The 14,608-nt window shown below is 40.0% G+C and overlaps 1 protein-coding gene across 3 annotated transcripts in view; it reads right to left on the bottom strand.

Annotated features, from left to right (window-relative positions):
- Positions 1–3,164: 3,164 nt before the first annotated feature.
- Positions 3,165–14,608, bottom strand: part of STX11 (syntaxin 11) — a 46,528-nt gene continuing 35,084 nt past the window's right edge. For all 3 annotated transcript variants that reach the window (XM_045810107.2, XM_045810106.2, XM_045810108.2), the window contains one exon: positions 3,165–5,066. In XM_045810107.2, the coding sequence (XP_045666063.1) occupies positions 4,198–5,066 (869 nt within the window). In that variant the 3' untranslated portion in view covers positions 3,165–4,197. The remainder of the gene's footprint in view (positions 5,067–14,608) is intronic.

Raw genomic sequence — 14,608 nt, 5'->3', positions numbered from 1 at the left:
CTGACTCTTGATCTCAACTCAGGTCTTGATCTCATGGTCATGAATTCGAGCCCTGCATCCATGCCAATGTGAAGCCTACTTAAAAAAAAAAAAAAGAATTAGAAAATAATAGTGTTGTGGTGTCGTTTCTCACTTCTCAGTTTTTAGGGTATCACTGGTTTAAAAGCATCCTATGCAGGGGCGCCTGGGTGGTTCAGTCGTTAAGCGTCTGCCTTCGGCTCAGGGCGTGATCCCGGCGTTCTGGGATCGAGCCCCACATCGGGCTCCTCCGCTGGGAGCCTGCTTCTTCCTCTCCCCCTCCCCCTCCTTGTGTTCCCTCTCTCACTGGCTGTCTCTATCTCTGTCAAATAAATAAATAAAATCTTTAAAAAAAAATAAAAAATAAAAGCATCCTATGCAGTCTCACCCATGTTATCAGGTCAGAAAGCCTTCTTTCTTACATATATATATATAGTCTTTACAATAAAAGTCTCCAGTATATAAGGCCATCTCATCCTTCCTTTACAGCACATGTTGTCAATAAAGATGGTCAATATTTATATGAGGGTGAGGTTGCATTCTAGATCCTGTTCATTTTCTGTTTCTAATAACCCCATTTTATTAATTGCAAGGATTTTCAATTCTTGTTACCAAAAGCAAGTCAACTGTTACTTTGACGGCAACTGGATGTTTCAAACTATCATCCCGATTACAAATGAGTGAACTGCATGCTGCATTAGAGATACCTTGTACATTTCAAAGAGAGGAGTGGAAATTTGTTTGATGGTGGAAAATAGAATGGTGGGATTTTTTTACACAAAATCCAAGATGACAGTTACCCTATTTTATTATTTTTAAGCTGTACACAATCTTCCGCAGGTTCAGAATAGGAATTTTACACTGTAGAGCCTGAAAATATGTGCATATGACATTTAACTGTAAAGCATCGGGACTGGTTTTAAATACGTATGAAGCACAAGAAGAACACTGTTTTCTTTCGAAGTCATTATTTCGAAAGGCCATAAACTTACTCCCGTGATGTTACAGTTCGAACACTTTTGAATTATTGATCGACTTGTAAACAATTCAAACTCACGTTATCCTGGATACTGATGCATCGTAGGTGAGCCTCTCCCTTATTTCTGATCTTTCTGGAGTTGTCACTGCCTATAATCTGTGGCCGTGACTGTAAGGTTGGGCATTTGGCTAGTTAGAAGGAGTCGCTGCATATGTGAAAGTAGCTTTAGAAGTAGATTTCCACCTTCTGCCCTTGAAGGATCTTTTGTTCTTTGTGATTGGTTCTTTCATTTTGTACATTAAATGATGTTAGTGTATGAAATTAGTAGCTTTGCCACCAAGTTTTCTTCTTGCCCAAGGTCAACTTTCAGAGTTTGCCGACAGAGCCTCATGGGACTGGGTAAAGCCGAACTCTATAGAACCTCGTGGTAGCACTGGAGTACCCTTTCCAGGGAAAATGCCAGTTTTTCACACACTGTTTGGCATGGCAGTCAGAACCAGGAAGGGCTTCAGGGAAACCGGGCAGGACGGGGGAAAAGCCAACTGTTCCCTTTAGTCTGTTGTGACCTGGCCTCCACAACTGAACCCTTTCTGGGACTTACTGACTCACAGCTTGGGAAGATCAGGGGAATATACTTGCCAAATTGGGCAGGACAGCTGCTTCCTGCTTAACTTCTAATTTTGAGCAGAACATCTAATACTTTTTCTGAACATGTTTGGATATAAGAAGGAATAAAAATGCCATTGTGAAAATGGCTTTTTTGTGGTAGGAAAAAAAAAAAGCCCTAGTACTCAAAGAAGATAGGTCTTGGTTTCTTTATTCTATTTTATTAAAGACTATCAAGAGAGAAATAAACCTTTATTTTTCCTCATAAGTTAATAACTATTAATTAAGTTAGTAACAGCTCTCTCAGTCTACCAGAAAGCTACATAATAACAATAACGAACATAGATAGGCTTTACTCCTTACAACGACCCGATGAAGTAGGCCTTATTATGTCCATTTTACAGAGAGGAAACTGAGGCAAAAATAGGTTAAGTAACGTACCCAAATCATACAGCTAGTATGTGGCAGAGTCAGGATTTAAACCAAGAGAGTGAGGTCATGAATCAGTACTCTTAACTTCTATGAGACACTCAGAGAGTTACTAAAAAGCAGGAAGAAAAATTCTTACCTTGTCATGGGCAGCTGTTCACTAATCTCTTAGTAAATCAAAGTGCAGTTTTTACTTAATTCTCCAATGTGAAATGTGGGGAATTAAAAAAATACACAGAGCCTGCAAACTTGTTTACTTTTATGACTGGTTCTAGGCAAAGAAAATGCTTTATGGGTTTAAAGAAGTCAGATTCATGAACCATTCTCTCTCAGGGAAACTAGCTGGTGGTCTCTATTCACAATATCACTTCTCTACAACGAAAGACATAGCAATGGAGCTGTGTGAAGACTTTTTTTTTTTTTTTTTTTTTTTTTTTTAGGGAAAGGCAATTCAGTTAAAAGTGAAACATATCCGTGGGGTTAGCTGAGAAAGAAATCAGGAGAAATTTGAGAGGAGCCCAGTGAAACTTGGTTCCCACAATTCTCATATTTAACCATGAAATTAAAATTAGATGCAGGGCTCAATGTTCATGGGCATAAGCAGGGGCATCAGCAGATTCCAAAGAGTTCACATGCTCTTCTTTCTACTCCTTTTTAAAATCTCGCCTTATGAAAGACCTGAGAATTCTGACTGCTGAGTAAACATGCTCATTTAGTAAATAACAAGTAAAAACAGTTAAAAGTTGACTCAGAGAAAGACAGGAAGTATGGTAAACATGGGTAAGGGCATTACAAATTTGCAAACAAAACCGAATCTCTAAAACGTGATGATTTTCTAAACTATTGTAAGTAACTCAGGAGAGAAAACCAGACACCCATAAGTGAATTCTTTTTCATCTTTTCCCCTTCTATTCAGAGCTCCATCCAGATGTTGCAGCCTCATGCAGCTAGTAGAGGAATTTTTAAGAATAATAATTGATAAAGCAAACTAAGATTTAAATGGCCAAGATACAAATATGCAAAGGGGATATTATAATGAAATGTTCATTAAGCTAAATTGAGAAACATGATTATTTTATTTTAAATTACTCCATTTAGGTACATGAAAGGAACAGTCCACAATAAAACAAGGTAGTATTTCCAAGAATGTTATTTTATTATCTCCAATTCTGTATGCATTTTAGCCTTTGACATCTGTCTCTACCACTACAACCAACACAGAGTGGTTCAAAATAGAATTGTGAGAATGGAGATGGGAGTGAGATAAACTCAAAACAAGCAAACCAACACCAATGACCAGTAAAAGTGTTGCTCTTAATATCTATAGACCATATTTACAAAAGTCAAGTTAAACCAATTGATCATTATGTACATGTGTTAATATTAGTACTTTACATTTACATATTTATGTGCATTTGTATCGTCAAGTAAAAAGATAAATTTTAAGTTATTTATGAAAAATATATAAAATATGACTGATAACATACGTCAATTTGAGCGCGTGTTCAAAACTCAGTGCTTAAAAATATTTGGAAAAAAATCCAAAATATATTCAGATGGGAGATACTAAAAGTGAAAGAAATAAGGAAATAATGAGTGTTAAATGTGATTTTAATAAGTAGGGGAGGTGGGCAGAAAGAAGGTATACATCTAGGCGGGAATCACACAGGATAAGCCAGATGAAGATGCACGGTTTTTCTCAAGATCCGTGTCCTGTGAAATTGAGCAGAACCAAGGGACTTTCAGGATAAGGTAAAGGAATTTAAGTCTTGATAATGAGTTCATACTATCAGCCAATGCAGAACTGACTTCCTCCTAGAGTTTCGTTAGGAAGCGTGCCTTGGACACTTACCTACAGTAAGCTACAACGTCAGTTCTTTATTTGGCTTCCGTTAAGAGGGAAAGGGTGCCATGTGCCTTATAATGACCTCACACAACTTCAGTGGGTGCCTGTCCTTACTGAAGAAACACGGGATGGCATCAGCCCCCTTCCCAAACACAAGCTGGGTCGGAATTCTCGCACCTCAAAATTCTTCTTTCTCTAAGGACAGAAGACCACAGGGCTTGGGGAAACTCACCCCTGTGCAGAAGTTCCCCCAGGTCTTCCCCAGTATGCTTCCCGGCCATTCCTGTCAGGGGTGGGGTGGGGTGGCCGGACCGACCTGCTAGTTGAGGCAGGGGCAGCAGAAGCAGCAGACGGTCCGGCATGGGTTCTTCTTCTCGTACTCCACGGCCTTGCGCACCTGCGCCTTGGCCTGGCCAGTGTAGTCGAGGGTCTTCTCCACATTGAGCTCGATGACGTTCAAGGTGTCGGCCTGCTCCTCTACCAGCACCGCCATCTGCAAGAAGAGCTCATGCACGTCGCGGATGCGGCTCTCCAGCCGCAGCAGCTCGCGGTGGCGGTTCTCGATCTCGTTGAGGGCCGCCCGCGCGCCCTTCACGTCGGCTAGCAAGTTCTCGGAGAACACGTCCCACTTGCCCTGCTCGAACATATCCTCGATCTGGTCGCCCGACACGTCCTTGCCCATGATCTCCAGCTGGCGCTGGATGCGGATCTTGCAGTTGTCGCGCTGCTTCATCTCGGCCAGGTTGTACTCGTGCATGGCGCCCTGGAAGGTGCGGGTGAGCGCGCTGTACTGCGCCCGCAAGATGCGCGCCACGGCCGAGTTGGCGCCGTGCCGGGCCTCGGCCTCCTCGCTCAGCGCCTTCATGGCGCGCAGCTTGCGGTGGATGTTCTCGCCCCGGGCCTTGATGTCCTTGGCAATGGAGTTGGTGTCGCGCTTGATGCTGCTGAGGCGCCGCATGGACGTGAGGAAGCGGGCGTTCTGCTTTCCCAGGCGCTTCACGTCGGTCATCAGCTGCTGGTTTTCATTCTGAAGGTCCTGGATGTCTCGGTACAAGGACTCCAGGATGTGGTCCGTCTCGAACACGATGTCCTCGTGGGGCAAGTCAAAGTCATCGTCCCCGTCTGGGAACTGCTGGTCATAGTTCTTGGTTAACTCCACAAGTTCGGCGAGCCGGTCCTTCATTTTGCCTGCAAGTAGAGACTGTGGTTAAACTCCTCCAGCGAGTCAAATACTTGCGCTGAGAGCATTGAAGCTTAAAATAAAGAAACTTGTGCACAGCGCTCCCAATTCTTTATTCCTGAGGGTAGGCAACGAATACGCTAAAGGTGCTAAATGTTCTATGACATTTTGCTCTCAAGGAGAGGACTAACGTGACCGAGACGCCTGAATACAGTCGTACTTAGTCCACAAGGCATCTGCAGCTCGGAACTCAAACAGCAATTTAAAATTTCAGATTGCATTAGTAACCAATCATTTTTTCTTGCTTTATGTTTTCCAATAATCGCAGATCAAAACAGGCACAGAAAAAGGAAAAAGAAGAAGAAAATATTTGGAAGGATAAAGATTTTTAAATAAGGACAATCAACGTAATTCCAAGGCATAGTAAGTCGAGGTCTAAGTGCTGTTTTTTGTCTAGTTCAGCAACTGCTGAGCATGCCTGGTCCCATGCATCGTAACAGTTCTTAATACAGTTACCATGTAAATCATGGTTTAAAGTGTTTTCTCTTAAAAATGTTATAAAAGTAAAACATGCTTGAAGTAAAACAACAAAATAACGACAAAAATCTAATGAGGAAGTATAAAACTTAGACGCTGAAATTTCCTTTCTGCTTTGTTCATTATCACTGATACAGACTTCAGTTTGAGTGCCTGTTTGGGGGGGCGATATCTGAAAATATATTCTGATGGAAGATACTAAAAGTGAAAGAGATAAGAAAGTGTTTAATGTGATTTTAATAAGTAGGAGAGATGATACCCATCTAAGGAGCAATCACACAGCATAACCAGATGAAGTGTGGGAAACAAAAGATGTTCAGTTTTTCCCAAGGTCCTTAGTAGTAAGTATCATTAACAAACCTACTTGAAAATTTTTTTGTATGGAAAATTTCAATCATACATAACCCTAGTAGCAGTAACATAACACACTCCCATTTAACCATCACATAGTAGCAATATTTGTACTTTTGCTGTTGTTGTTGTTATGCACATGTTGGTATTTTATTCGTATCCGAATTCTAAATACGGTACTTAAATATAAAATATTCATTTATTTTTTTAATGATTTTTTATTATATTATGTTAGTCACCATACAGTACATCCCCGGTTTCCGATGTAAGGCTCGATGATTCATTAGTTGTGTATAACACCCAGTGCACCATGCAATACGTGCCCTCCTTACTACCCATCACCGGTCTATCCCATTCCCCCACCCCCCTCCCCTCTGAGGCCCTCACAGTTTGTTTCTCATAGTCCATAGTCTCTCATGTTTCATTCCCCCTTCTGATTACCCCCCCTTTCTTTGTCCCTTTCTTCCCCTACCGATCATCCTAGTTCTTATGTTCCATAGATGAGAGAAATCATATGATAGTTGTCTTTCTCTGCTTGACTTATTTCACTTAGCATTATCTCCTTAAAATATTCATTTAAATGTGTATGAAAGCTCTCAGATGCTGCCTTACCCCAGAAGAAGACAGTCTGAAGCAAATTTTATGTGCCAACATGTTACTCTCGATACAATCCCAGGGCCACCAGGGTGAGGGGGAACAGGGAAGTGAGATGGGAAAGAACAGAGACAAATACCGAGCTGGCTACAGCTTCACAAAACAACACAGCCAGTTGCTTAGTCAACTGGAAGTCTCCAGAAAGACACATGGAGTCATGGCACCTGGAATTGTCCATGAGAAGGAGAAAAAGGGAGTCATTTATTCATTGGTTCCTTCCTGTCTCCTGTCTCTTCTTGGTCAAACTTCAGCCAATGGACATTAGAACCCCTCTACTCCTCCAGGTTGTATTATACACATTCTCAGGGCAGTCACTGGGGAAACCAACTCCTGTGCCCATGACTTGGTGCTGCTGTGAAACCAGGCATGAGGGCACCTAAGCCTCTGTGGGTGCATCAGGTCACCCCCCACGCACGGGAGCTGTGGTGGCTGCCACCACAGCAGACGTTACCGAGGCTTTGCCAAAGTCTGGTCCTCGGGGGTGGCAGACAGATGACAGTATTAGGGATGAGGAGATAGAGGGAGCAGCTGGGTTCTTGGCTCTTCACTGGTCGGACAGCCGAGAACTAGGGGGTAGTGGAGACTGAGCAAATCAGGGTGGAGTATAAACTGGATCTGGAACAGACATACACACGGATGAACACGGGTGCTACTTTTACATTGGATTGTGCATCTGTGTATGCATTCAGGTGCTATCTGCAATAGTAGTACTTTTAATGACTTTTTGAAACAAGTTAGCAGCTTAAGCAGAATTTCCATGTTTTCATAAGGGTGGTTCTAATTCGTTTCTACATAGCAAGGTAAAATAATGTTCTCTATGTCATTTTTTCCAAGGAAGTGAAAAACTCTCATTTTTAGTAGCATGTGTATATGTCAAAATAATGAACGTGTTTCCCTTGTGCGTAAGATTTTGTGGCTAGAAAGATTCTCTTCCTATTGCATAATTTGCAGAAAAGAAGGAAAATGTAGTAGCACTTAACGGACACTCAATCTATGGGGGATCTTGATCGCAAATTAAAAGCTTCTCTCAAGTTGAAGTAATTAATTTTATTTCACCATAGAATGCTGACAAGTTGAATTTAGTGATAAATGGGAAATGGTGAAATATTAACCATGGCCTCTCATCTGCTATGATCATTATTTATATAAATTAAATGGAAGTTTTATTCTAAGATGATGATTTTTAATATTCTGCTTTAAAAATGCCATTTCTGCTATCTGGTGACAAGAATCAATATCAGACCGTCCCAATGATAAGGAAGTGACTGTCCTAGAGGCAGGACTGAGAGGCAGAAAAAAGACCCAGGCTGGACCAAAACTATGCCATCCCCTAGCCTGAATTTCCTGACACCCCCAAATTTCCTCACTTTGAACAAAATTTAAAGGCAAACCACAAATTGGGGGAAATTGCAATATATACAGGTAATGGGTTAAAATACTTAATATACTAAAACCTCCTGCCAAAACAAAACTAAACAAAACCACTTGCCCAAAGACAACGAAAAGACAACTCATATACGAAGAAATCTAAATGCTAGAGAACATGGGAGTGGCCGATACGTATCAGGTGCTTCCTGTAATACCAAGTGCTTTCTAAGCACTTGTCATGTGATTCCCTTTTTAATTTTCATACAGACTCCATGAAGTAAGTATTGTCATTATCAGAGCTGGTACTCAAGCATAGGGAGATTAAGAAACTTACCCATGGTTGCCAGGAAGTGAACACTTGGGCCCCAGAGCAGCCCTACTGAACCACTACACTTAACTTCTTCAGTAAATATATAAAAGTGAGTCCTGAAGGACTTCACTATTAAACAAGAAAATGCAAATTTAAGCACTGCAATTTTTCCCCCACCAAGTTGCCCCACCAAGGATTTAAAATAATAATAATAATAATAATGGTGTTTAAAAATTGGTGAGGATTCTGGGAACTCTGAAAAAATGCTGGTAGGAGAGCAAAGTGATAGAATCTTTCTGGGGGCGGAGGTTAGCAATATGTATTAAAAGCTTTTAAAATGTGTATTTGTGTTGCCCCGTGTACATTTATTCCAAAAATTTATGCAAGAGTGTGTGCAGCCCATTGCTGTAAATATTTTCATCACCAAGCTGTTTTTACAGAAATTCAGAAATACTTTAAATGTGTAAAAATGAGTTACTGGCTGCTAAATCATTGCAGTTTAGAAGGCTATCTAATGGTAGGAAATACCATCTTAGGTAGAAAAACTAGGTAAAGAGAAGACGATGTGTAGGGCTGCTACAAATGCATCCTGAAACAAGGACTTGAATAATATATATCAAAATGTTAATAGTTGTTTTCTTTGGATTGTGGAATTATAAATGATTTTAATTACTTCCTTGTGCTTTTCTGTATTTTCCAAAATTTTTATGATCCCCATGTAGATTTTATAATTAAATAAAATCCCACAAAACTATAAATATTATTTGCATAAAAGACTAATTCCTTAAGGTCCTTCTTTAAGACATATGCATTGCAATTAGTTAACACCTTATGCAACCTGGACAAAGTACATTAGTTAGCTGGTATGGAGTTGAGCTGTATCTATCTGCTTAAGTTAGTATCCAATATATTCTACTATGCAACATGTAGATGGTACAGAGAATGGATATATTTTGATGAACCAGGTAAGAATAGGTGTCATCCTTGCTTCTTGGCCAAGACTTAGGAGGCACTACAATGGAAAGTAATGAATGGGTGATTAAGGTAAAGCACCACACACCACAATATTAGGAATCTGTTTGCTGGTCTCCCACTAGTCCTAGACAGGTCTCATGCTCTGTATTGCTCTCCTAAAGCCACACAAAAGCTATTTGGGGGAATCATCTCATTCATAATATGAGCAGAAAAACACACTTCAATCATACAGAAAATGGCCTTGGAAGAAGCAGAGATAGTCATTCCTTCTCAAGACCTGAAAACCATAAAGGCATGGATCCTAAATCAAGTGAAGGCCTAAGCTCATTTGCAGGTTCAAGTCCATAATCAGGTAAGAAGAGTGAAAGGAACAGTGTGGGGAATTAAAGATTCTCTATGGAGGTGTAGACAAGAAGGTGGCATTTACCTTGCCTTCCTATCAACCTTGCCTGACCCAACCCACCCCAGCCTGACTTGGTCCCACTGACCCAGAGGTCTCCTGGTTGCCAGGGAACAAGCATTAGGAAAACTACAACAGAAAATCAATCGAAGAGAGGAAACCATCAAAATCCTAGAGAAGAACACAGGCAGTATACTCTCTGACATCGGGCATAGCAACTTCTACCTAGATATGTCTCCTGAGGCAAGGGAAACAAAAGCAAAAATAAACTATTGGGACTTGATCAAAATAAAATGCTTCTGCACAGAGAAGGAATTAATCAACAAAATTAAAAGGCAACCTATGGAATGGGAGAAGATATTTGCAAATGACATATCTGATAAAGGGTTAGTATCCAAAATATGGAAAGAATTTTTTTTTAAAGATTTTACTTATTTGAGAGAGAGAAAGAGAGAGGGCGTGCAGGCAGGGGTGAGGGGTAGAGGGAGAGGGAAAGGGCGAAGCAGATTCCCCACTGTGCAGGAAGCCTGATGCGGGGCTTGATGCAGGGCTCAATCCCAGGACCCTGAGATCATGACCTGAGCCAAAATCAAGAGTCGGATGCTCAACCAACTGAGCCACCCAGGCGCCCCCAGGAAACAGACTCTTAACTATAGAGACAAACTGAGAGTTGCTGGAGGGGTGGCGGGAAGTGGGGTGGGTTAAATGGGTGATGGGTATTGAGGAGGGCACTTGTGATGAGCAGCGGGTAATGTATGTAAGTGATGAATCACTAAATTCTACATCTAAAACTAATATTACACTGTATGTTAACTGACAAATTTAAATAAAAAGTTGGGGAAAATTAAAAAAATATATATATAAATTTTTAAAAAGTCAACCAAGAAGATGCTATTTCTAAGAATGTCGCCCAAAAGGTTAAAATGTATATCTTGCTGTAGTTATACCAAAACATAGAAGCCGGCACTGAAAGAACATCAAATTAATCTACATATCCAGTAGGTTGATTCTGTACTGTGAGATCCTAAAAAGGAAACTATGTTATAGAGATGGAAAAATTAAACAATTCTATTGACTATCCTGTCTCACTATGTTAAGAATAATGTAATACATGTTGGTAAATTATATTCATAAAGTTGCTAAGATAAATCCTGCTTTGAGTCATGTAGAGATGAAGAATTCAAATGAAATTTTATGACCAACTACCAGAAATCTGCTTCTGTCTTTTAATTTCCTTTTCAGGCATGCATATCATGTGTCCTGAGAACAAGGTCCCACAGGGAAGGAAGGGGAAATTGCACAAGCCTTCTAATTGGGCAATTAGATTTTATGTACAAAACTATAGGAACATATAGGAACAGAGAAGTGATGGTAGCTCAGAGGTTCTCAGACTTTAGAAGGCAATAGAATTTTCTGGAGAGCTGCAAACACTACAGACTCTTGGGCCCCTAGAGTTTCTGACTCAGTATATCTAAGATGATCTTCAGGTTGATTCCAATGCACACTCAAACTTGTGACCCATTCCATAGATAATTATTATGACAGCTTCTGATCCATAAACATAATGCCGTTCTGGACAACTTATAATAGTCCTCAGGTTGGGTGATGAACAAACGTGATAGGGAAAGATTCAGAAAGATAGGAAAAGAAAGATTCAGAAGGCAGGTTTGTACATACCTCAGAAGGTCAATGAGTGGGGGTTATAATACACAAATAACCCATATACTGGATGCTACAAAGAACAGCCATGAAAGTTCCTACTTGCTTCTAAGGGAACCAGTTGTAAACAGAACACATGGTCATATCTCTGACCATACAACAGAAACTTTTGCCTACTTATTCTAAGGGGAACAAAAACAAAACCGTTCACACATTGTTATGGGCTGAATTATATCACCCACCCAAATTCATATATTGAAGCCTTAACCTCAGCACCTCAGAATGCAAATGTATTTGGAGATAAGGTCTTTAAAGAGGGAATTAATTTAAAAGGAGAACTTTATATAATCTATATATTATTTTACATTAAACACATACATTAAGCAAAATTTGCCTATTCCCAGAAACGATACATTTCCTTGTTTCACAGAAATATGTTTAAGTATTTTTACAAGTAGTGAGAAACTTCAGACTTGACACAGTTCAATGCAAGGCAAAGTGCCAATCATGTGAGGTTTATTACGAAAATCAACTTGTAGATTACAGGAAGGGAACAAATCCAAAAGCATGGAAGGAACTTCCTTTCTGTATTTATGACAAAGAAATGTTTTTAGAGACTTTATTCCTCTTTACTTGAGTTCAGAAAGTTCTGGATTCTTGTTTCAATGGGAACTAAAAAAACATATTTAGAGAGAGAGAGACACACACACACACATGCGTGCATACACTGTGTATAAAGTTATCAGCTATTAATGAAACTAAAAATATCCATCCCCACGATAGATAGTTCCAAATAAGGACTTTTGAGTAATGATTCCCTTACTTCAATAATGAAGTGTCCATGTTCTGATTTTCAGGTCATATAATCTGTATCTCCTAGGTTCTGATTTTATAGCAATATTTTAAGTCTGGTAAACATAAAATGATGATTACAAATCAGAATGTGTCTTTATGTCTAAATCTTGGCATCTTAAGGAGCCTTTGTGTAGGACCATATGACATTCTTGTGAATGCTAGAAGGGTGCCCTTTTCTCTGAGTGATACAGTCCTGCACCAGGGCACAGCGTCTGGCAAACTGGGCATGGGCTGGATTTCCAGTCTCCCTCATCTTTGTGGCGAGTCACCCTTGTACTGGGCACAGTCTGCACAGCCCTGTGTGGTTGCCCTGAGTGCTCCCTTCTTGACCCTCCTGCCCAGTCAGTGGGGCCAGGAAGTCCCATAGGTCCTATGACATGGTAAGTTAACAGTTACCTTCAAGGACACAACGTAGGAACACAATACTTAGCGGGCCAACAAGTGTACTTTCCCAAACAGTTTGATTCAGATCCACAAATAGTAATTTCGCTCAAATGAGTAAAACCTGGCATTCTGCTCTATTTCTTGACTTAAAAAATAACACAGCTAAGAGGTAAAACCCTTCTTTGAATTTCAGAAAATTATAGGCTAAAATAGAAAGAGGCCCTAGAAAGACTTATCTTCTTACTGCTCTAAAGCTTAATTTAAAAAACAAAAACAAAAGTTGTGTTGGGATCCAAAGTGCATTGGCAAGAACACATTTAATTGTTTAATTTTTTGTGGTTCACTCAAAGCATAACGTGAGAGTCTAAGGAGTGTTATTCGAGATATATTCTAATTATAAAAGTCTGAAGCTAGAAGAAATAATAACAAATGTTTCTTACTTCCCCTCTTCACTAAAGCAAAGCCAGTTTTTCCGAAGCATTTCTGAGGAATCTAATCTAAAAGAGCAGATAGTCTCCACTTTTTAATCACTCTATTCATTTGATGCTTCCTGAAACTTTCGCTTTTCAGTTCCCTCAGTCAGCCTTTGCAGCCAATGTTTGAAGAGAAGGCAGTCCAGTATGCAAGGCCAGTAAATAGCCAGTGGGCAGTATGGATTTTACTTACATATTTAATTACATATATTTACTTTACATATTGATGCTTTCAAATGCGTTCTGCAGATATGCACTGTAAATCAAAGCAGCTACTTCCGTATTCAAGTCCACACAGTCTGCTCCATAGCTGACATTTATCAGCTCTATCAGTATTTTAGAGTGCAAGGACTGCGCAGTCCCTGTGAGGCCCTACCGGGATTCCTGTTTTACAGGAGAGGAAACTTGAGGCCTAATAAATTAAGCAACTTGCTTAAAGACACAATCTTAATAAATGTGGAGCTGAGGCCTGAATCCAGAAAAACTGACTTGAGAACCCATCTGTAAACCACAAATCTATATTAGCTTCTTTTTCCAGAGACTCCCTGATAAAGGCTTTGAAATCTTTACTCTTCCTGTGATATATATATAATATATAAATATATATATGCAAAATAAGTCAGTTAGAGAAAGACAAATACCATATGATTTCACTCATATATGGAATTTAAGAAAAATAACAGATAAACATATGGGAGGGGGGAAAAGAAAAAAGAGAGAGGGAAACAAACCATTAGAGACTCTTAAAGATAGAAAACAAACTGAGGGCTGATAGAGGGAGGTATGTGGGGGATGGGCTAGATGGGTGATGGGCATTCAGGAGGGCACTTACAATGAGCACTGGGTGTTGTATGTAAGCAATGAATCACTGAATTCTACTCCTGAACTCAGTATTGCACTGTATCCTAACTAACTAAAATTTAAATCAAAATTTGAGTGCATTTGAGCTGCTATAACATACCACAAGCAGGGTGGCTTATAAACAACAGAAATTTATTTCTCATAGCTCTGGAGGCCAGAAGTTTGAGCTCAGGATGCCAGCATGGTTGGGTCCTGTGTCTGGTGATGCCCTGTTTCCTGGTTCATAAATGGTTGTCTTCTCCCTGTGTCCTCACAATGCAGTAGGAAGAAGCAAGCTCTCTGGGACCTCTTTTATAAAGGCACTACTCCCATTCATGAGGGCCCCACCCTCATGACTTAATTGTCTTCCAAAGACCTGCTGGGGGTTCCCATTTCAACATGTGAATTTTGAAGGACCCAAGCATTCAGACCATACTCTTCTCCAATTGAGGTTTTATATCTGCAACAATTATTAGCATCTAATAACCTAGATCTGAATAAACACATGAAAACCTCTGCACCATTAGAACAATTACCTTCTTTCTCATAACTTCCTCACATCAGAGTTTCCCAAACATTGCAATGCTTTCATTATTAGAGCTTCTGTTACTCTGACAGAAGTAACTCATCGCAACTTCCCAAAAGTACACAGAATTAACATTCATAGACAATTCTCTTATAAAAAAGATTCACTGTAGTTACGATTGACCCAACTGTTGAAATAACCAAGCACTGATACTTGGG

This window comes from Ursus americanus, chromosome 11 (genome assembly GCF_024610735.1).
Source record: "Ursus americanus isolate L20-20 chromosome 11, mUrsAme1.1.p, whole genome shotgun sequence".
NCBI classification, from domain to species: domain Eukaryota; kingdom Metazoa; phylum Chordata; class Mammalia; order Carnivora; family Ursidae; genus Ursus; species Ursus americanus.
The sequence above is the reverse complement of the archived record's forward strand: the minus strand, read 5'-3'. Positions and strand labels throughout refer to the sequence as shown.